Source organism: Rhinatrema bivittatum, chromosome 5, assembly GCF_901001135.1.
Source record: "Rhinatrema bivittatum chromosome 5, aRhiBiv1.1, whole genome shotgun sequence".
NCBI classification, from domain to species: domain Eukaryota; kingdom Metazoa; phylum Chordata; class Amphibia; order Gymnophiona; family Rhinatrematidae; genus Rhinatrema; species Rhinatrema bivittatum.
Genome location: NC_042619.1, coordinates 295,546,404 through 295,570,506, shown reverse-complemented (window position 1 = coordinate 295,570,506; position 24,103 = coordinate 295,546,404). Strand labels below are relative to the sequence as shown.

Below are 24,103 nucleotides of genomic sequence, written 5' to 3'. Positions count from 1 at the left end.
GATTTATCAACGAGTGTAAAATGCACTTTTTATTTCAGGCACCACTATTTCCCACTGACAAAACAGAGGTTACTTTCATCCTTTCTTTACTGGAGGGTTCAGCCCTAGCTTGGGCATCCCCACTTTAGGAACAAGATGATCCTTTATTGGACAATTTGGACCAGTTTCTTCAAGACTTTCGGTTGGTTTTCAATGAGCCAGTACATTTTGGCCTCTGCAGCATCTGACCTATTACAAATTTGTCAGGGCTCTCACTCCATTGGAGAATATGTTGTTCAGTTTCAGATGTTGGTTACTGAACTTCAGTGGGAGGAGGATAGTCTTTTAGCCATTTTCCAACAAGGACTATCAATCTATAAAGGATGAGTTGGCTGGATGAGAACCGCCAGATTTCTTAGAAGAATTTATTCGGCTGGCAATTCGCCTGGACCTTCGCTTCCAGGAAAGAGCTCGAGAGAGAGTCTTCCTTCACCATCAGTGCAGTTAGCACCTACATTTCAATATCCAGTTCTCCCCACCAAACTTCTAGAATCTCAGTCTTCTGCGGAACCCATGCAAATAGTTAGGATTTCTCCCGAAGAACGACAGCAACGTTGGCAACATAATCTCTGCTTATATTGTGTGGGAGCTGGCCATTATGCGGCTTCCTGTCCCTTGAAACCGGGAAACTCTTGGACTTAGGGTTTGGTAGCAGAGGCCACGCTGGGTCATTTGGCTTCCTCTCCACAGATTCTAATTCCTGTCTTTCCATGAATAAGAACCTGATACATCTTCAAGCCTTCCTGGACACGAGGGCGGCTGGAGACCTCATAGAAGAAAGCATTGTACAGCAGTACCAAATTCCCATGGAACCTCTGAGAGTTGCTCTTATGGTATATTTGGTTTCAGGGGAACCCCTGGAGGGAAGTATCTCCCGAACCATGATAACTCTGATTATGACTACCGGCCTTTTACATCAAGAAAGTATCCATTATATGTGCTACCTTCTGCAGTCAATCAGTTAATATTGGGCCTACTGTGGTTAACGTTACACAAACCTCACATTGACTGGAGTTCAAAATGCCATAAGGAGTGTTTGATCCAAGTAAGGACACCAGCACTCAACATTCAGCGTTCAATTTCAACGCTTCCCGGGTTATCCGCCCCATATGTAGAACTTGCCGGTCCTTAGTAAACAGCAAGCCAAGACCTTTACCCCGCATCGAGAATATGATTGTGCAATCAAATTACTTCTGGGGAAAAAGCCGCCCCCCCCCCCACCCCGAGGAAGAGTATACTTACTGTCAGTTCCAGAAACAGAGGCTATAAATCAATATATTCAAGATAACCTGGCCAAAGGATTCATTAGACCGTCTTCTTCCCAGTGGGAGCTGGGTTCTTTTTTGTTGGGGGAAAAAAGATGGGTCTCTACAACCTTATATCAACAACCAAGGTCTGAACGTCATTACCAAGAAAAACTGATATCCCCTGCTGCTCATCATGGAGCTCTTTGACTCAGGGGAGCACAGATACTTACTAAATTAGATCTACGAGGAGCTTATAATCTGATTCATATTTGAGAAGGAGACGAATGGAAAACTGCCTTCAATATACACAATGGCCACTACGAATATTTAGTTATGCCATTTGCATTATGCAACAGTCCAGCAGTATTTAAAGCCATGGTAAATGACATATTTTGAGACCTTTTATATTCACATGTCATATTTAGATGAGACTTTTATTTTTTTCGAAGACTTTAAACCAACATCAAGACCATGTATGACAAGTTCTTCAGTGTCTGCATGAACATAAATTTATAATCCAAGTTAGAGAAATGTGCCTTTCATCAAGAAGAATTTCCCTTTTTGGGATATAATTTCTTGAACCGGGTTACGGATGGATCCAGAAAAACCAGAGTCAATCCTGGACTGGCCTCAACCTGTGCACCTCAAGATGTTACAACATTTTCTGGTATTTTCTAATTATCATCATCAGTTCATCCATGGATATTCCTCATTGGAAGCTCCACTTATGGCCTTAACCCAAAAAGGGGCTGATGTACATAATTGGACCCCAGAAATGATTCAAGCCTTACAATTTAAAAGAGAATTCATCAAGGATCCCTGTAGGCAGTGAATAAACAAGTTAGACTGTTTGTATTTTTAAATAGTCAATAAGGTAGCAGTAGGTAGTGTGTTTATTTTTAAAAGTCTGCAGAACTGAGTGTTCTCCAGACATTTCAAGAACTGAGTGTTTTGTATTTAATACTGAGTGTTTGTATTGAAAAAAAAAAACCAACCCAAAAAGTAGCCAGAAGCTAGAAATAGGCTAGGAGCAGTGTATACCTAAATAATAAAGTTGAATAGTTCAGCTGAGTTACTCACCTTGGAAAGATGTTGAGGTAGTGTGATTGGGTTTGAAAAGGGACCAACATTTGTCAATCAAGAGAGAGGTGATTCACTCTGGCTGACTAACTGAAGTTAGACTGGATTTCCCACCCCAGCTCATACCTTAATTTATAGGCAGGTGCCACTTTCACAAAAAAAAAAAAATCAACAAAAACTTTATTGAGAATTCGATCAGACCCTGGTAGGCCACTACCAGACACATAGTGAATTCACTAATACATTTAAAGGACGTTAGACACATTCCTACTCCCATAGCAACCTAAAACTTAACTAGGAACTGATCAAAATTGAGATGAAGGCAGCAGTCCAGCAGCAAGAGGGGGGCTTCCCAGTCTTTTGCATCGAGTGTCACATGTATGATTTTTTACCCACCGGTGAGGTTGTACATGTGCATGCGATGCAAAGAGCTCCTGGCTCTCAGAGAACGAGTCCGATCTCTGGAGGCTAGAGTGGCAGACCTGGAGGAGCTGAGGCAGACAGAGAGGTATATAGATGAGACCTTCAGGGACATAGTAGCCAAGTCCCAACTTCAGACTGGGAGCCCTGGTGTTGCCTTGGAGGAAGAAGGTCTCATGATGGGAGAGCACCAACCAGGTGCAGCAGGAAAGGATCCTGTAGCAAGGACCTGCTCTCCAGGTGATGCATTGTCCTTTCGCACTGAGGATATCTCCCCAAGGACTACTGCCCAGGAGGGAAGGGTTAGGTCGGCCATCATAGCTGGTGATTCGATTATTAGGAATATAGATAGCTGGGTGGCTGGTGGGCGTGAGGATCGCCTGATAACATGCCTACCTGGTGCAAAGGTGGCGGACCTCACGTGTCACCTAGATAGAATTTTAGACAGTGCTGGGGAGGAGCCGGCTGTCGTGATACATGTGGGCACCAACGACATAGGAAAATGTGGGAGGGAGGTTCTGAAAGCCAAATTTAGGCTCTTAGGTAGAAAACTTAAATCCAGAACCTCCAGGGTAGCATTCTCTGAAATGCTCCCTGTTCCACGCGCAGGTCACCAGAGGCAGGCAGAGCTCCGGAGTCTCAATGTGTGGATGAGACAATGGTGAAAGGAAGAGGGATTCAGTTTTGTTAGGAACTGGGGAACCTTTTGGGGAAGGGGGAGTCTCTTCCGAAGGGATGGGCTCCACCTTAACCAGGGTGGAACCAGACTGCTGACGCTAACCTTTAAAAAGGAGATAGAGCAGGCTTTTAAACTAGAACAAAGGGGAAAGACGACAGTCGCTCGGCGGCGCATGGTTCGGAGAGAGGTAACTTCAAAGGATACTAATGATGCATTAGAATTAGGGCATCCCAACAGTGAGGTTCCAATAATTAGAAAAATTGTCCAAGTGCCTGTAACTAAAAACTCATCTAAGCTAAAATATTTTAACGTATCGCTATCAATTAAAAAGCAGAATGAAAATACAAACAAAAAACAAACATTGAAATGTTTGTAAGCTAATGCCAGAAGTTTAAGAAGTAAGATGGGAGAATTGTTGCGGTCCCGGGTCGGCCCCGGGAGCGCCGCCTACCTCGTCGGGTTTCCGGGCCCTGTCTGCCGTCCCCGGGCCTCCGGGGACTCGTGCCGCCGCGCTCCCGATGCGTGCACACCTCGCCTGGGCCTGTACCCTCTCCTGCCGCCACGCTCCCGCTCCGTCGAAGCAGCCGGCGTCTCGCCGTGGCTGGCTCCGCCCCCTAGGCACACGCGCGCGTCCCGGCTCCAAATTTAAAGGGCCAGCGCGGGAAAACCTGGTTCCTCCCTCGGGTGACGTCAGACGCTGCAGGGCTACCTAAGCCCTGCAGTTACTGTTCCCAGGGCCTTGCAACAAGGTTCCCAGGTTGTTCCTGTTCCAGTTGCGGAGTTCCTGTTTGTTCGTGTGATTCTCCGGTTCCTGACTCGGTTTGGCTGACGGTGATTCCCTGGTGCCTGACTCGGTTTGGCTGACGTTGATTCTCTGGTTCCTGACTTGGATTGGCTGATGGTGATTCTCTGGCACACGACCCTGGACTGGTGAGCGACTACCCGCTAGGATCCCTTCAAGACTCCATCTCCGAGGACTCGCCTAAGTCCCAGCGGCCGGGTCCCTACGGGCTCCTCCTGGGGGGACACCGGCTTCCAGGGTGAATCTCCTAAGTCCCCGCAGCCGGACTCTTACGAGCTCCTCTCGGGGGAGTACTGGCTTCCAGGGCGAAGACCTTCTACTACCAGGCCAGTCTCACCTTCTCTTCATTCCCCTACTGAGCCCTTGGTCGCATAGGGCCCTCCGTGGTTCTTTCTCCGGCCATCCTCGAGTCTGCCTCTGCCGCCTCCTGGTCGGGACCACTGCTGCGAACCCTCACAGCAGCTCATTCATCGGTTCCAATCGGCCCAAGGGTCCACGAAGCCAACAAGAATTAGAATGTATAGCAGTGAATGATGACATAGACTTAATTGGCATCTCAGAGACATGGTGGAAAGAGGATAACCAATGGGACAGTGCTAAACCGGGGTACAAATTATATCGCAATGACAGAGAGGAGCACTCGGGAGGAGGTGTAGCACTTTATGTCCGGGATGGCATAGAGTCCAACAGGATAAACATCCTGCATGAGACTAAATACAAAATTGAATCTTTATGGGTAGAAATCCCTTGTGTGTCGGGGAAGACTATAGTGATAGGAGTATACTACCATCCACCTGGTCAAGATGGTGAGACGGACAGTGAAATGCTAAGAGAAATTAGGGAAGCTAACCAAATTGGTAGTGCAGTAATAATGGGAGACTTCAATTACCCCAATATTGACTGGGTAAATGTTTCATCGGGACACGCTAGAGAGATAACATTCCTGGATGGAATAAATGATAACTTTATGGAGCAATTGGTTCAGGAACCGATGAGAGAGGGAGCAATTTTAGATCTAATTCTCAGTGGAGCACAGGGCTTGGTGAGAGAGGTAATAGTGGTGGGGCTGCTTGGTAATAGTGATCATAATATGATCAAATTTGATTTAATGACTGGAAAAGGAACAGTGTGCAAATCCAAGTCTCTCGTCCTAAACTTTCAAAAGGGAAACTTTGATAAAATGAGAAAAATTGTTAGAAAAAAACTGAAAGGAGCAGCTACAAAAGTAAAAAAATGTCCAAGAGGCGTGGTCATTGTTAAAAAATTCCATTCTAGAAGCACAGTCCAGATGTATTCCACACATTAAGAAAGGTGGAAAGAAGGCAAAACTATTACCGGCATGGTTAAAAGGTTACGTGAAAGAAGCTATTTTAGCCAAAAGATCTTCATTCAAAAATTGGAAGAAGGATCCAGCAGAAGAAAATGGGATAAAGCATAAATGTTGGCAAGTTAAATGTAAGACATTGATAAGACAGGCTAAGAGAGAATTTGAAAAGAAGTTGGCTGTAGATGCAAAAACTCACAGTAAAAACTTTCTAAAATATATCCGAAGCAGAAAGCCTGTGAGGGAGTCAGTTGGACCGTTAGATGATCGAGGGGTTAAAGGGGCACTTAGAGAAGATAAGGCCATCGCGGAAAGATTAAATGATTTCTTTGCTTCGGTGTTTACTGAAGAGGATGTTGGGGAGGTACCCGTAATGGAGAAGGTTTTCAGGGGTAATGATTCAGATGGACTGAATCAAATCACGGTGAACCTAGAAGATGTGGTAGGCCTGACTGACAAACTGAAGAGTAGTAAATCCCCTGGACCGGATGGTATACACCCCAGAGTTCTGAAGGAACTAAAAAATGAAATTTCAGACCTATTAGTAAAAATTTGTAACCTGTCATTAAAATCATCCATTGTACCTGAAGACTGGAGGATAGCAAATATAACCCCAATATTTAAAAAGGGTTCCAGGGGCGATCTGGGAAACTACAGACTGGTTAGCCTGACTTCAGTGCCAGGAAAAATAGTAGAAAGTGTTCTAAACATCAAAATCACAAAACATACAGAAAGACATGGTTTAATGGAACAAAGTCAGCATGGCTTTACCCAAGGCAAGTCTTGCCTCACAAATCTGCTTCAGTTTTTTGAAGGAGTTAATAAACATGTGGATAAAGGTGAACCGGTAGATATAGTATACTTGGATTTTCAGAAGGCATTTGACAAAGTTCCTCATGAGAGGCTTCTACGAAAAGTAAAAAGTCATGGGATAAGTGGTGATGTTCTTTCGTGGATTGCAAACTGGCTAAAAGACAGGAAACAGAGTAGGATTAAATGGACAATTTTCTCAGTGGAAGGGAGTGGGCAGTGGAGTGCCTCAGGGATCTGTATTGGGACCCTTACTTTTCAATATATTTATAAATGATCTGGAAAGAAATACGACGAATGAGATAATCAAATTTGCAGATGACACAAAATTGTTCAGAGTAGTTAAATCACAAGCAGATTGTGATAAATTGCAGGAAGACTTTGTGAGACTGGAAAACTGGGCATCCAAATGGCAGATGAAATTTAATGTGGATAAGTGCAAGGTGATGCATATAGGGAAAAATAACCCATGCTATAATTACACAATGTTGGGTTCCATATTAGGTGCTACAACCCAAGAAAGAGATCTAGGCGTCATAGTGGATAACACATTGAAATCTTCGGTTCAGTGTGCTGCGGCTGTCAAAAAAGCAAACAGAATGTTGGGAATTATTAGAAAGGGAATGGTGAATAAAACGGAAAATGTCATAATGCCTCTGTATCACTCCATGGTGAGAACGCACCTTGAATACTGTGTACAATTCTGGTCGCCGTATCTCAAAGATATAATTGCGATGGAGAAGGTACAGAGAAGGGCTACCAAAATGATAAGGGGAATGGAACAGCTCTCCTATGAGGAAAGACTAAAGAGGTTAGGACTCTTCAGCTTGGAGAAGAGACGACTGAGGGGGTATATGATAGAAATGTTTAAAATCATGAGAGGTCTAGAACGGGTAGATGTGAATCGGTTATTTACTTTTTCTGATAGTAGAAGGACTAGGATGCACTCCATGAAGATAGCATGAGGCACATTTAAAACTAATCGGAGAAAGTTCTTTTTTACTCAACGCACAATTAAACTCTGGAATTTGTTGCCAGAGGATGTGGTTAGTGCAGTTAGTATAGCTGTGTTTAAAAAAAGGATTGGATAAGTTCTTGGAGGAAAAGTCCATTACCTGCTATTAAGTTCACTTAGAGAATAGCCACTGCCATTAGCAATGGTAACATGGAATAGACTTAGTTTTTGGGTACTTTCCAGGTTCTTATGGCCTGGATTGGCCACTGTTGGAAACAGGATGCTGGGCTTGATGGACCCTTGGTCTGACCCAGTATGGCATTTTCTTATGTTCTTATGTTTTGCACCATCTGGATCCTACCAGTCTATTCATTGTCGAAGTGGATGCTTCCTCTGTAGGAGTTGGAGCAATTCTTTCTCAACCAGATGCGACTGAGAAATTAATTACCTGACTTACTTCTCAAATATTTTCTCCTACCGAAAAAAATTATTCCATAGTTGACAGAGAGCTTCTTGCCATTAAACTAGCATTAGAAGAATGGCGTCATCTACTCGAGGGAGCCAAACATATCCTTATGATCTACACCGACCTTAAGAATTTGGCATATCTTTCTCACACCCATCGGCTAAATCCCTAACAAACCTGATGGGCTCTATTTTTAGCCATTTTTGTTGCAGTCCCAGTCGCGGCAGTCACGACTAGGCCCTTACCTCCTTGGTCCCGGCCCGTCTCCAAGGGTCTGCAGCCTGTTTCGCGGCATCCCCGTGGGGGGGGATGCTGCCAAGAAGCCCTGCCTGGATGCCTTCTCCCTAGGCGCGCAAGCAAGCCGCGCTTATTAAGGCTGTTTCCCGCCACTGAAGGCTCCGCTCTATCCGTGACGTCAGACGCCGCGGCCTATGTATGGCCGCCGCGGAGCCCAGGACTTTGCCTTGCAACGGGGTTCCTTGCGGTTCTCTGTTGCGCCGTGCTATTGCGTTAGCAACTCTGTTCCTGCCTGAGACTTGTTTCACTTCGTGCCCAAGTCTTGCTTCTGTCTGGCTTGCTTGCAGTAACCTGTTCTGCTTCAGCTCCTGTCTGGTTCTAGTAGCCAGTCCTGCTTCAGCTCCAGCTTCCGTGATCTCCTAAGTCCCAGCGGCCGGGCTCTTCCCGGGGGAATACCGGCTTCCAGGGTGAAGCTCCTGCCTGGTATCCGCCTCCCGACCTGTCAATCACTAGACACTATAGTACACCTCTCCCCAGTCTCTCACAGGTCGGCCCAATTGTCCACTAAACAGCTCACTCACAACAATTTTAATTTCAATATGCGCTTTTGTCCAGCAGAGAAGAATCAATGGGCAGATGCTCTGTCCAGAAATTTTGTCCCCTGATGAAACCCCCTGACTTACCTCATCACATTATACATCCAGCTCGAATCATGGTTGCCTCTACTTTCACTGTTCCAGTGGGAAGACTGTTGTCCCAAAACGCTTGTGGGAATTAGTCCTCTGGGCCCTTGATTCTTACCTTGCATGACATCCAGGACTTCAACAAACTAAGGAACTTATCTCCCAATACTATTGGTGACCGCAGTGGAAAAGTGACACCAGACGATATGCGGAATCCTGTTTTACATGTGCAGCCAATAAAAGTCTCTGGACTTGACCCTGGGGTTTACTTTAACTGCTACCAGTCCGTGAGAAATCTTGGACCCACATCGCCACTGACTTCATCACAAATCTGCCCTCTTTGGAAGGTAACAATATGATTTGGGTAGTGGTGGACTGCTTTTCAAAGATGGCCAATTTTGTTGCCCTCCTTGGAGTACCATCTGCACCAGAGTTGATGCGATTGTTTGTGCAGCATGTTTTTCAACTTCATGGACTTCCTCATCACATCTTATCTGATAGAGGAGTTTAGTTTACTGCACATTATAGGATGGGCCTTTGAAAGAAATTCAGAATTCAACTTGATTTTTCCTCAGCTTATTAAACTCAATCTAATGAACTGGCGGAGCAAACTAATCAATCACTTAAAACCTTTCTCCAAGGTTTCCTGAGCCAGCATCAGGATGATTGGTCCTCCTTAATTTTATGGGCTGAGATGTGTCATAATCATGTTAATCAGGCCACAGGGACATCAGTCTTTTATCTGGTCTTCGAACGACACCCCTGAGTACCACTACCTGCTGCTACGTCATCATGCCTGGTTGTCAATCTCGCTACTCAAGAATTACTTGAATTATGGCACTACACTCGCAGGCATCTGGAGCAAGCCGCGACTCACCCTAAAAAACTGGCAGACAGGAAGCGACGACCAGCACCACAGTTTGATCCAGGAGAATTGGTATGGTTAAGTACTCGAAATCTCCAGTTATGAATGCCCTCATAAAAATTTGCTCCTCGATTTGTGGGACTGTTCCCAGTTGAGAGACAAATAGGAAATGTCACAAACTCAGATTAACTTCTACTCTTTGAATTCACGATGTATTCCATGTATCTCTGCTTAAGCCTGCAATTCTGTCTTGGCCAACTAGAAAGCTGAAACAATCTTCATCTACAATATTTGATGACACACAGTATAAAGTAGATGAGATCTTGGATGTTAGGAAAGAAAGAAAAAAACTACAATATCTGATCTCCTGGAAAGGTTGTGGCCCGGAGAAACTCTTAGGAGCCCATCAGTTATATTCAAGCTCCTCAACTTATTCACAAATTCCCTTAATGCTTTCCATTTAAGCCCAGGCCTAGGAGGCAGGGAAAGGGACATTGCAGAGGAGGTACTGTTACAAAATGATCAGATTCCTGCCTGTCCGTGGTGTTTCTGTGGCATGGCGATGGCCACTGATGGCAGCAGTGGATCCCTCAGAGCAGCGTGACGTGAAGCGCACTCCGTTTTGGCTCCTCCTTCCAGCTACGCTGAATGTCCCCACTGAAAGCCTCCACAGAAGAAATCGGGGGCAGACCACATTTAAGCAGGCACCTTCCTGCAGTTCTTCACCTCAGCAACAGGCTTGCGAATAGGTGCTTTGCTGTTTCAGTTGAATTGTGCCGATTGTCCTGCTCCTGTGTTCCCTCATTCCCTGGTCCTGCCTTGTGAGTTCCTCTTGTGTGTGAGTTATGTCCTTGGGCTTCCTTTCGTTGCTTTGACCCATTGCTGGATTTTGGATCTGGATTGTTTGCTGCCTGCCTCGACCCCTTGCTGAATTCTGAACTTGGATTGTTTGCTGCCCATCCCAGACACTCTGATTCCGGACGAGACTGACTACCACTTGTCCTGGTCACCAGTTCGACCCTGGTCGAGAGCCGCTCATCAACTGCCATGGCTTCAGTCTCCATTTCAAGGTGAGACTATTAGTCTCTTCCATTGGATCCACAAAAATCATGAGAGCAGGATTGGAAAGTAAGGGAATTCTGCTAAGTCTACCCCAGCAGGGAGCAATTCATCCAGGATGAATTCCTCATACCATGGACAGGGGGACTGTTTTACACTTACCCACTGATTCCAGTGATTTCCAGGACAGTCCAGAAGTGTATTGTGGACATCACAGTACTCATTCTAATTGCTCTAGCTTGGCCCAGACAACCTTGGTAAAGCTATCTAGTTCTACTCTCCATTGCCCCACCTACCACCCACTGCAGCAGCGGGAATATCCTGACTCAAGAAAACAGCACCCTCCTTCAATCTCATGCACTCCTCGCTAAATCTCACTGCTTGCTTGGTTGAAAGAGTATTGAGCCATTTGCACTTGACAACGGAGGTCCAGGACAACTTGGTGTCATCCAGAAAGACTTCCACTAGAGACCTGGGCTGCTTGGACTTAGGTGGGCCTCGCAGGGTCTCCTGGAGAGGTAGTAGACAGGCGTGCCCACGGACAGCAAGGGAGCACAGTCGGACTCGAGGCTGTAGGTCTGATGGAGCAAGGAAGACCAGAACAGCATAGGCGATGACAAGGCAAGGGACAGAGCCAGAATCAGGAGACGTGGTCAATGGCAGTCGAGGACAGAATCAGAGGATCAGTCAGAGGAGTAGTCAGCAAGGCAGAAGTCAGGTTGCAGAGGTCAGGATCCAGGCAGCAGACAATGGTCAAGGAACAGGCTGAGGTCAGTACCAGAGAGACAGTCCGAGGGTACTACCTGGGGAGACGGGACAGACGGACACTGGAACAGAAGGACGCTGGAACAAGGCTGGAAGAGAAGGATGCTGAAACAAGGCTAGAACAAGACTGGAACAAGGCTGAGAACGTGGAGGCAAACTAGCAGGCCGATACAGTAAGGACACGGTAGAGTGCAGCAGTGCCGGGCGCCCGCTCGTTTGCCGCACACACAGTTCGGATCACCTACCGCTCGATACAGTATTTAAATGGCATGCAGATGCAAGCCGCATCCAAGAAGTGTCCATGAAGCGCAATCCATTTTACTGTATAGAGCGCTATACAGCGCCTATACAGTATCCTGGGTGCACTGGTACCTGTCATTTCAAATGACATTTGAAATGACAGGTACCAGGAAGTGGATCGCAACTTTAAGCAAAAGAAAAGGATGTGCTTGATTAAAACCTGCACTCAACAGGATCGGGCAAACTTTCCCCCGCCCCCATTCACCTGCCCTGGCCGCGTCCATGGGTGCCGGTCTCCGGAGCAGCCCCAGTCCTCTCTCCCCTCCTCCCGGGGGCAGCCGGCGGCGAAAGCGAGAGCAGCTTCAGCAACCCGGGGCGGATCGGGCGCTCCCCATGCGAGGCGCGGCTTCCAGCGGCCCTCGCCGGCGATGGTGAATGAGCGCACGCTGTGACCTGAGCGCCCGGCTGGACGTCAGAGGTCATGGCGTGCGCTCATTCACCATCGCCGGCGAGGGCCGCTGGAAGCCACGCCTTGCATGGGGAGCGCCCGATCCGCCCCGGGCTGCTGAAGCTGCTCTCGCTTTCGCCGCTGGCTGCCCCCGGGAGGAGGGGAGAAAGGACTGGGGCTGCTCCGGAGACCGGCACCCATGGACGCGGCCAGGGCAGGTGAGCACAATCTAAAGAGTGGCTTTCCCGGTGTGCTGGAATTTAGGTTGGGCAGGCAAGAGTTTAGGTTATGCTTGGAAACAGGTCCTTCCTTCCTGCTCCGCACGGGAGACCGGCACCCATGGACTCGACCAGGGCAGGTAAGCGGGGGCTGGGGGAAAGTTTGCCTGATCCTGGCTCCTCTAAAGGTCTTGTCCCAGGGGGTGAGAGGGTCGTTTGCCCGTGAAATTTCGTCTTTCTGACCTGATGCTCCACACTAACGCAGGGGTAAGGGAAGGCTGTAAATTAGCAGGTTAAACACGTGGCAAAACTGCAGGTTAAAAAGGCGATAATCGGGGCGCACGTTACTGTATGGGAGGGAATATCTAATCCGATCGTTTACATATCATATACATGCCGCGGGCGGAAAGGGTTACCTGTTGATTTAAAGAAGCGGTAAGGATGGGTTAAAAGGGATAGTGAATCGCGGGTTGGACTTACGCGGCCAAATTGTGGGTAAAAATCGGGTTAGAAGCAGGGTAACCGCGGCCCCACTTTACTGTATCGGTCTGTAGTACACTTACAGCGCTAACCAGATTGCCAAGGCAAGGAAGTGCAGGCAGGAACTTCCTTTATTGAACATTCAATCAGGACGCGCCATGGAGCTAGGACCCACCCCTGGCCCTACAAGAGACCGGGCGGAGCGCATGGCCAACACCACTGGAGATGCCGAACTTCGGCGTGAGCCCTGGTGCTTAGTGGAAGGCCCGGCGACTGCTGTCACGGGATGCCGAGGCCTGGAGGAGCTTGCGGCTGCCGCTGGGGAGGCTGACCAATGACCTGCAGAGGAGCTAACAAGGTGAGCAGGCCCGTGCGTGGGCCGGGCACAGACGGGGCACGTAACAATTGGTGCAAGAAGTATTGGACATGGGACAGCTTGGCAACAGTGATCATAAAGCAATCAAATTTGACTTAATGACTGGGACAATACTAGAAGGAGAGATCATATAACTCCAGTCTTGAAGGATTTGCACTGGCTGCCAATTGAACAGAGGATAATCTTTAAGGTATTATGTATCATCCATAAAATTCTATATGGAGATATGACAGATTGGTTGAATACCACAATAAGATTACACATACCGCAACGTGACCGGAGATCATCAAATAAGGGATTACTCACAATTCTGAACATCAGATCAGCCCACTTATGCGAAGTAAAAGAGCATGCTATATTGATTGCAGGTCCAAAATATTGGAACAAAATGCCACCAGAACTGAGATTACAGCAAGATAAGAATTTCAGAAAGGACTAAAAATATGGCTATTCCAGCAAGCATATGCAGACGAGAAAAATTAACATAGGAGTTTTTAGTCATTTTTTACATGTTTTAACCTTTTACTTATATTGCTTTTACTTTTTATCTTTTGGTAATTTTATAGTTTTAGAAAATCTAGATTTTCAGCTATATTTATAATATAATTGTATTTTTCTATTTTCCCTCCCCTATTTTTACTGTGACTAATTGTCAATGGACGTGTCTGCACAACGGTATATAAAACTGTTTAAATAAAATAAATAAGTAAATCTACAATGCTAGCATTAAACTTTCAAAATGGAGACTTTGATAAAATGAGAAATAAAAAAAAAACTGAAAGTTACATTAAAAGATTAAGAGTTTACATTAGATGTAGTAATTGTTTAAAAATATCATCTTAGAAGCCCAGTCCAAATATATATTCCACACATTAAAAAAAAAGTGGAAGGAAGGTAAAATGACTAGCGGCATGATTAAAAGATGCTATTTGGACAAAAGAACTTCTTTCAAAAATTGGAAAAAGGATAAGCATTGGCAAGTTAAAAGTAAAACATTGATAAGGGCAGCTAAAAAAGAATTTGAAAAGAAGCTGGCCTTAGAGGCAAAAAGTTACAGGGGTATATTTTCAAAGCAGCGCACGTGCCGATTTTATAATATGTGTGTGTCGGCACACGCATGTTATAACATTGGATGGCTGCACGCATGAATTTAAAAATCTTCGCACGCATGTGCGGATGGCGTGCACAAGGGGGTGAATTTTAGAACACTACGCAAGGCAAAGCAATCAGGCCTTCCCCAGTTTCCTCCCAGTCTGTTCTAATTAAGGAGCAGAGTGGGAGAGAACTCTCCTATCCCTAACCCTACCCTTCCTACCTCTTCTCCATGATCCCTAACCTAACCCTAACTGTCCCCTTTTTTGTTTTTTTACTTTCTGCTCCATCAGAGAAGAAGCAAGATAGCACACTGGCCACCTGCTGGCGTGCGCTTCCCTGGAAGAGCGGCTAATGGCCACTGCCCCGGCCAGCCTCCATCCTGCGCCACCCAGACCATGCCCTTGACCTGCCCCTCTTTCAGGGCCCGGCACTTGTGTACGTATCGGGACTTATGCACATGGCTGGGCCCTGCGCGCATTTTCAAAAGGGTCCAGCCATGTGCATAAGTCCTGATACGTGCACAAGTGCCGGGGCCTTTGAAAATTCACTTGATTATGAAAAGATTTTAAATCTATCTGAAGCAGAAGGCTGGTGAGGGAATTGGTTGGACCATTAGATAATTGAGAGGGTTGAAGGGGCACTTAGAGAAGATAAGGCTATCACAAAAAGACAATGAATTCTTTGCTTCGGTGTTTACTGAAGAGGATGTACTTGTGCTGGAAACTATTTTCAGTGGTGATAATTCAGAGGAACAAATATAAATCACTGTGAAGCTAAAAAATGTAATAAGGCAGATTGACATTAAAGAGTGGCAAATCACTGGATAGATGGTATATTCCCCAGAGTTCTGAAAGAACTCAAGAATGAAATTGCAGATCTGTTACTGGTAATATGTAACTTTTTGTTGGGATCATCCACCATGCCTAAAGACGGGAGGGTGGCCAATGCAACCCTGATCTTTAAATGGGCTCCAGGAATGATCCAGGAACCTACAGACCAGTGAGTCTGACTTCAGTGTTTGGAAAAATAGTGGAAACTACTCTAAAGAACAAAATCACAGACCATATAGAAAGAGATGATTTAACAGGACACAGCTAGCACTGATTTACACAAGGGAAATGTTGCCTCGCCAATCTGCTACATTTTTTGAAGGGGTTAATAAACAAGTGGATAATGGTGAGCTGATGAATGTAGTGTATTTGGATCTTCAGAAGATATTTGACAAATTGCCCCATGAGAGACTCCAGAGAAAATTAAAAAGTCACCACATAGGAGGCAATGTCCTATTGTGGACTGCAAACTGGTAAAATGATTGGAAACAGAGAGTAGGACTAAATAGTCAGTTTTCTCAGTGGAGTGCCTCAAGGATCTGTACTGGGACAGGTGCTTTTTAATATATTTATAAATGATCTGGAAAAGGAAACAATGAGTGAAGTTAACAAATTTGAAGACAATACAACATTTTTGCCAGTTGTTAAATCACAAGTGGATTGTGAAAAATTGCAGATGGATCTTGAGAGACTGGAAGACTGGCAATGTAAATGACAGATGAAATTTAATGTTCAAAGTGATACACATGGGAAGAAGTAACCCTCACTGAAGTTACATGATGTTTAGGTTCCATATTTGTTTAAAAATATTTGTTACCTGCCCCTCCTAAACATTCAGGGTGGGGTACAAGAAAACTTACATAATCATTAAAACAACATAAAATAAAACAAAAAATGTACTGTCTATAGGTGGTTATACAATAATAGGAGCTACAGTCTAGAAAAAGGACCTGGGCATCATAGTGGCTAATACTTTGAAATACTTGATTCAGTGTGTGGCAGCAGTGGTCAAAAAAGTAAACAATGTTAGGAATTATTAAGAAGGAATGGAGAATAAAATGGTGAAGTCATAATGCCCCTGTATTGCTCCATATTGAGGCCTCATTTGCAGTACACCGTGTGGGTTCTGTTCGCCAAATCTCAAGAAAGATATAGTTGCTTTTGAAAAGGTAAAGAGAAGGGCAACTAAAATGAAAAAGGGGATGGAATGGCTCCCCTTAGAGGAAAGGTGAAAGAAGTTGGATCTGTTCAGTTTGGAGAATAGATATCTGAGGGGAGATATGATAGAACTCTTAAAAAATAAATAAATAATAAAATAAAATCAATCATGAGTGAACTAGAACTGGCAAATGTAAACCAGCTGTTTAATCTTTCAAAAAATACAAAGACTAGGGTGGACTCCATTAAGTTAGTATGTAGCACATTCAAAATAAATAGGAGAAAATTACGGTAAGCTCTGGAATTTCTTACTGAAGGATATGGTTAAGGCAATTAGCATAGCTGGGTTTAAAAAAGGTTGGACAAATTCCTGGAGGAGAAGTCAATAAACTGTTATTAACCAAGGAGACTTAAGAAATAGCCACAACTTTTCACTGCATGATAGCATGGAATCTGTTTACTGTTTGGGATCTTGCCAGGTAGGGATGTGAATCGTTTTTTGACGATTTAAAATATCGTCAGATATATTTTAAATCTTCAAAAATCATTAGAGGCGATATTTAATAGGAATTCCCCCGATTTATCGTCAAAAATTGTAAATCGGTGGAAGGGGGAGGGGAAGGGGGAGGGCGGGAAAACCGGCACATTAAAACATCCCTAAAACCCACCCAGACCCTTTAACATAAATCCCCCACCCTCTCAAACCCCCCCAAATGTCTTAAATTACCTGGGGTCCAGTGGGGGGGTCCCGTTGTGATCTTCCACTCTCGGGCGTCGGGCGCGTTGATAGAAAATGGCGCCGGCGCTACCTTTGCCCTGTCATATGACAGGGCAAAGGTAGCGCTGGCGCCATTTTGGTTCCTATTCCCCGACGTCACGAGCGTAGAAGATCACTCCCGGAACCCCGCTGGACCCCCAGGGACTTTTGGCCAGCTTGGGGGGGCCTTCTGACCCCCACAAGACTTGCCAAAAGTCCAGCGGGGGTCCGGGAACGACCTCCTACGCTCGAATCGTGTTGCCGTACGGCCGGCGCCAGGAGGCCCCCCCAAGCTCGCCAAAAGTCCCTGGGGGTCCAGCGGGGGTCCGGGAACGACCTCCTGTGCTCGAATCATGTTGCCGTATGGCCGGCGCCATTTTGCTGTACGGCAAAGCAAAATGGCGACGGCCGTACGGCAACACGAGCCGAGCGCAGGAGGTCGTTCCCGGACCCCTGTTGGACTTTTGGCAAGTCTTGTGGGGGTCAGGAGGCCCCCCCAAGCTCGCCAAAAGTCCCTGGGGGTCCAGCGGGGGTCCGGGAGCGATCTTCTATGCTCGTGACGTCGGGGAACACGAACCAAAATGGCGCCGGCACTACCTTTGCCCTGTCATATGACAGGGCAAAGGTAGCGCCGGCGCCATTTTCTATCAACGCGCCCGACGCCCAAGAGTGGAAGATCACAACGGGACCCCCCCACTGGACCCCAGGTAATTTAAGACATTTTGGGGGGGTTCGGGAGGGTGGGGGATTTATTTTAAAGGGTCGGGTGGGTTTTAGGGATGTTTTAATGTGCCGGTTTTCCCGCCCTCCCCTGATTCACGATTTACACGATATTTAGAAAAACAAAACCTCAACGATCCGATTCCCTCCCCCCCCAGCCGAAATCGATCGTTAAGACGAGCGATCACACGATACACATCTCTATTGCCAGGTACTTGTAATCTGGATTGGCCACAATTGAAAACAGGACACTGGGCTTGATGGACCCTCAATGTGACCTAGCATGGGAAATTTGTTTGCTCTTTATTCTTTAGTGTCAAAGTTAATAAAATGTTTATGGTATTCAAAACCTCCGGTCACCAAAGCACTGGTGCCCTAGTTCTAATGCAATATTGACACAACTCATGAAGCTGCCTTACGAACAGTTAGTCGACTTTTTTGAAATTTTTCACCTGAAATGTCAGCTAGAAAAGTCATTGAACTTCAGTTGTTGGTTAATTAGTTACTGTACATTCATTTTTTTCACAACACTATGCCTATCGAAGACATTTACAAAGTTGCAACTTGGTTGTCAGTTCACACCTTCACATCCCATTACTGTCTGAGCAACTATCAAGAGGTAACAATTACTTTGGGCAAGAAGTTTTGTGTAGTCTCTTCACCCATTAATGTACTCTCCATGGTGGGTTCTGGGTTGTTTTTTTCAATATTGCTCCACTGCAGCCTTCAGCTTGGGCTCTTCATATGTCATGGCTAATTCAGCTCTACTTGTTGATCGAGAAAGCAAGTTTTCTTACTGTAAATGTAGTTCTCCACAGACGGATTAATTAGTCATGCTTAATATCTGCCCATCTCCCTGAAGAATCGACTACCAAACTCATGAGGGAGCACCCATCCGGGAACTCTCATGCACTGTACAGCAAATTGTCTATGAGCTAGAAGAGAAGGGTCCAACACGATCAGTTGATGTCATCCACATGTCATGGTTAATTCATCCTGTTTACAGAAAAACAGGTTTATGTTTGGCAAACTTTCTTTTTTCTTTTTAGTATATTGTTTTTCTTCCTCCAAGTACAGAATTATCCCATCAGTTTGACTGTTGACCAGAATGATCCTAATCCTGGCAAAGAGGACATGAAGAAGACAGTCTGAAAGATTCCTTAGCATGTATTGCAAATGCATGTTATGACTGATCCATATGTAGGACATAGTATAACGAGCTACATGTGGTGGAGTAGTCCATGACACCATTTAAATCATTCATATCTTTTGTTGATGTTTCATGTTTGTGTACTACTTAGATCTCACAATGATATTCCTTTCAATTTTCAGGGGATTTCTAAAGACCAGAGATTTGGAATTTGGAATTGAACCTCTACAGCCTTTGTCTAAATTTCAGCACCTCGTATATCGAACGGATAATATAAAATTAGGACAACGGACATGTGGAATAAATGAAAAAAATGAGAGACATTTGACAAAACTTATTGGCCAGGATATTGCACCTCCACCAGGCGTGAGTTGAACCTAATATGCAAAGCAGGTCTGAAAGAAAATTTCCTTATCATTTCATGCCAGACCAGTTCAAATGAATGAATTATGACTCCTGCCAACAGAGAGAAAAAAGTTCAAAGTTCGATGAGCAGAATTGTTAGGTTATTTCTGCCATCACATTTCTATGTTTCTTTATAGGGGTCTGGTGCAGCCTTCAGCTCTTTAGTATGTCTTCAACAGATGGTGCAGACATGTGACTGATATATCAGCTTGGGAAGGCTATAGACTCAGGTTCCTGGAGGGGCTTGGGAAAGCTATAGGCTCATATTCCTGAAGGAACATAGGCCAAGTCTTGGAGGTGTTCCATTCAAACTCGTGTTGACTGATTCTCTCTTCTCCCTTGGGAACTGACTTATTTCGGATCTGAGTTCAGACACTAATACGTCAAGCACCAGAAGGTCCCCAGTGACTTCTCTTGATTGTGCTGATAGGTCACAATGTGTTCTTGGAGAGCAGTGAGGAGGCAGTAAAGGTTTGGGAAAAAAAAAGAGAAAAAAGGCTTGCTGCAGAATGTCTTTCCAAGATTCCCACCCTGTTGTCCTATAGCACTGTCAGATTTCAACTCTGTGAGATGCAAGGTGGGTGGTACCCTGCCAAAAGTGAAACTCAATGGATTTCTCCAGATTGAGCCTGGGTACCTATGGTGGAAGGCAGCACTGAGGTACACATGGAAAAGGCACTAGTTGGAGCTGCTTTTTTGGCAGGATCAGCAGCCATTTTACTGCCATTTCATAGCAAAATCATTAATGTCAAGCTTACCAGGCTCTTTATTGTTCTTTTCTCTCCAGTAGTCAAATGGTCAAGTTTCATGGGGGCTACACTGTTGCTTCTTATGACCTTGTGCAATTCACTTTACCCTCAATTGCCTCAGGTACAAAATTAGATTGTAAGACCTCTGGGGATACAGAAATATCAACAGTACCTGAATGTAATCCGCTTTGAAGTGCCAAAAAGCAGAATATAAAATTCTAATAAATAAATAGAATACATAGCTCCAGTTCTCTATCGAGTTGTTGTTTCAGCAGGCAACCTCATAGATATGTTGGAGCACATCCCTGCCTCTTTCCCTACTAGCAGAGCAATGGAGGTAAAAGCCTAAAGAATCATCTCTCTCTTTTCTATACAAATGAAGCTTCCAAAAGATCTTTTAGGCAAAATTGTGCTTGTAATACAGAAGATTGCTGGAGCTTATTAAAAAAATTTCCAGGTGGTCCTGTTTGGGCAGAGCCATTGAATTCATCCTCAATCCCTTCCCAGCCCATACCTAGGTCTCTGCATGGAAGAACATTAGGTTAGCTTTGACAACATATGAGGGGTTAGAGCACTCCACTGGCTAAGGACAGTCCTAGAGAATCAGCTGGACAAGGAGTAGGATGAGATAGCTAATATGGCAGACAGGGGAAGAATGCCGCCTCAGAAGGGGACAGAACCTCAGTGGGGAGGCTAATCAGGAGAGAGGAGCTGGTGACTCTTAATTTCAGGTTGTGACCTCCTGCAGCTCTTGGATGAACTGAGAGGCAGTAATCTGGAGGGGACTCCCACATTCCTGGGTGCACATAGGGCATCCCCACCCAAAGTGTTTCCTATTGCATCTGACTTTGGAGATGGTATCTCCTTGTGAGCTATTTAATTCCAACTTTATGATGGACTACTTGATGAGGGATCTATATTCTCTTCCCAGGAAAGAGAAGGCTATTGTATTAGATTATCTAGGGGATTCTCCTCATCTTTTAAAACCACAATTGGTGGAGGGAGTCACAACTTTGAGGAGCCCCCATGATAGAAAGCAGAGTTGCTTACCAGTAACAGGTATTCTCCCAGGACAGCAGGATGTTAGTCCTCACATATGAGTGACATCATCAGGATGGAGCCTATCATGGAACACTTTTGTGTTGGCACACTGAGCATACCCTGCATCCAGCAAGGATCCCCTCTCAGTCTACTTTATATTAAAAGTAGGAGCGAGTAACAAATTGTCAGCGAACCAAACTCCGCGGGGTGGTGGGTGGGTTTCATGGGGACTAACATCCTGCTGTCCTGGGAGAACACCTGTTACAGGTAAGCAACTCTGCTTTCTCCCAGGACAAGCAGGATGGTAGTCCTCACATATGTGTGAATAGTGAGCTGAGGATGTCAGAGTAAATGTACCAAAAGCACCCAATGACATGCAGCAGGCACAACAACAGGAGTGGGTTTGGTTAAGATGGCAGCCTGAAATTCCCAGTGGGTTGCTGGAAGGAAGTTGGGTTATTAAGCTGAGAATAAATTGCACAGAACAGACTGGCCAAAAATGAATCTTGCCTGCCAGCCTTGTCCAGACAATGAGCTGCAAAGATATGCAGAGAACTCCATGCAGCAGCCCTACAGATGTCAGTGAGAGGCACCAAACGGAGGTGCGCTACTGATGTTGCCATGGCTCTTATAGAGTGCGCTTTTATACGCTCCTGTAGCGGAAGGCCTGCTTTCTGGTAGCAGAAGGAAATACAGTCCGCCAGCCAGGAGGATAGGGTTTGCCCACCAGAACTCCCAGTTTGTTTTTATCGAAGGAGACAAACAGCTAGGTGGAATTCCTATGGGCTGCAGTGTGCTACAAATAGAAGGCTAGTGTATGTTTGCAGTCCAAGGAATGCCAGCACTCGCTTACCTGGATGTGAGTGGGGTTTTGAAAAGCAAGTAGATAGTATAAAGGATTGATTTAACTGAAATTCAGATACTACCTTTGGTAGACATTTAGGATGAGTGCGAAGCACCACCCGATCACGGAGAAATTTTGTGTAAGGTGGGTATGTTACCAGCGCTTGTAGCTCACTGACGCTAAGAGCTGATGTGAGAACGCAGCTCGCAGGAGTGTAGAGACTTAAACGGAGGTTTCATGAGCTGTGCTAATACCACATTGAGGTCCCAAGCAGAGGCCGGATGATGAAGTGGGGGTTTTAGATGTAGTAAGCCTCTCATGAAGCATGCTATGAGGGGTTGTGTCGATATCGAGACATCCCTTATGCCCTTGTGGTAAGCGGCTATGGCACTGACATGGACTCTGGAGGAAGGTTTGTAGACCAGCTCCAATAGATACCAGAGCTAGTCTAGGAACTTCGTTGTGTGCACCATAAGGAAAACCTTTTCCATTTGGAACAATAAGATTTCCTAGTAGAAGGCTTCCGTGAAGCTACGAGGACTTGGGATACAGTATCCAAGAGGTTTAGAGATTGTAGGATCAACCTTTCAACATCCATGCTGTCAGGGACAGGGCCTGGAGGTTTGGATGACGCAGTTGTCCGTTGTTCTGTGTTATCAGACTGATCTGCTCCCAGGAGAATTTGCTGATGGACTGAGAGGTTGCGAAGGATGGGAAACCACACTTGACGCGGCCAGTAAGGGGCTATGAGAATCATTAAGCCCTTGTCTTGTCGTAACTTCACGAGAGTCTTGCTGATGAGTGGAAGTGGAGAGTAAGCATACTGGAGACCCTTTGACCATGAGAGGGCGAAAGCATCTCTTGGGGGTGTCCTGTAACTGCGATGTAGTGAGCAGAAGTTTTCCATTTTGCGGTTGTGAATTGATGCAAAGAGATCTGTGTGTGGATAGCCCCACCGCTGGAAGATTTTCTCTGCTTTCGTGGGATCTAGGGACCATTCTTGAGGATGAAAGGTCCGAATCACCTTGTCCTCAATCACATTGTCCACGCCTGCCAGGTAGGTTGCTCTCAGGAACATGGAGTGAGAGAGAGCCCAGGCCCATATCTGTGCTACTTCCTGACATAGCAGGTGCGAGCCCGTTCCACCCTGTTTCTTGATGTATCACATCACTACCTGGTTGTCTGTTTGGACTAGAATTGTCTTGTTAGGCAAACCCGGAAGGCCATTAGGGCATACCTTATTGCCCTGAGCTCCAGAAAATGTATCTGCTGTTGTGATTCTGCTGCAGACCAGGTTCCCTGAGTTTGCAGGTTGTTGACATGGGCTCCCAACCGAGGTTGGAAACATCTGTTAGTGTTATTTGAGGTTCTAGAGATTGAAAAGGTAGTCCTCTGAGAAGATTGGACTCCTGAATCCTCCAAGCTAGCGAGAGACAAAGCTGCCTGGTGACATGGGCATTGGATGGTGGGCCTGAGACCACTGGGACTTTAGGGTCCACTGTGTTACACTCAGAGAAGAGGGAGTAGGGAACCTAAGGTTACCATTCCGAACTTTTCCTTTTGCAGGTATTTGTTTAAGGCACGAAGATTCAAGATTGGTTAAATGCCTCCTGATTTTTTTGGTATTAGGAAATATCAAGAATAGAACCCTTTTCCCCACTGTAGAGTGGGTACTGGTTCTATGGCATTGGATTGGAGGAGGGTTGTTAGTTCCTCCTCCAGAAGTGGTGAGTGGTCGGTTAACCCCCACCCTGGACCTCGTGGGGAGTCCGATGGTGTTGAAATGGTAACCTTGAGCCACTACAGAGAAGACCCATTAATCTGTAGTGATTGTGCGCCATGTGTGATTGTACCATTGGTGAAATGGCACAAGCAGCCACCCACTGGCAGAGATGGTAGAGATGGAAGTTGAAACTTGCTCTCTAGCAGGGAGTCAAAACTCCAAAGCAGGGCCAGGCTGCGGAACTGGCTGGGTTTTTTGAGGTATGGATTGACAGGCTTGATCCTTCTGGTTGGGCAAGTGTGAGATGGGGGAGGATAATACCTACAGAGCTTTATAGGTTGTCCTCTTGGCCTCTCTTCTGAACAGCCATTTAGAAGTAGAGGGAAAATCAGAGGGTTCAGCAGAGAGCTGGCACAATGTCTTGTGGTGGTCCTTGAG

General features: G+C 45.7%; 1 protein-coding gene across 2 annotated transcripts in view; it reads left to right on the top strand.

Annotated features, from left to right (window-relative positions):
- Positions 1-24,103, top strand: part of LOC115092810 (disintegrin and metalloproteinase domain-containing protein 9-like) — a 606,381-nt gene that overhangs the window by 108,173 nt on the left and 474,105 nt on the right. For both annotated transcript variants that reach the window (XM_029604139.1, XM_029604138.1), the window contains exon 6: positions 19,086-19,269. In XM_029604139.1, coding sequence (XP_029459999.1) covers positions 19,086-19,269 — 184 coding nt within the window. The remainder of the gene's footprint in view (positions 1-19,085; positions 19,270-24,103) is intronic.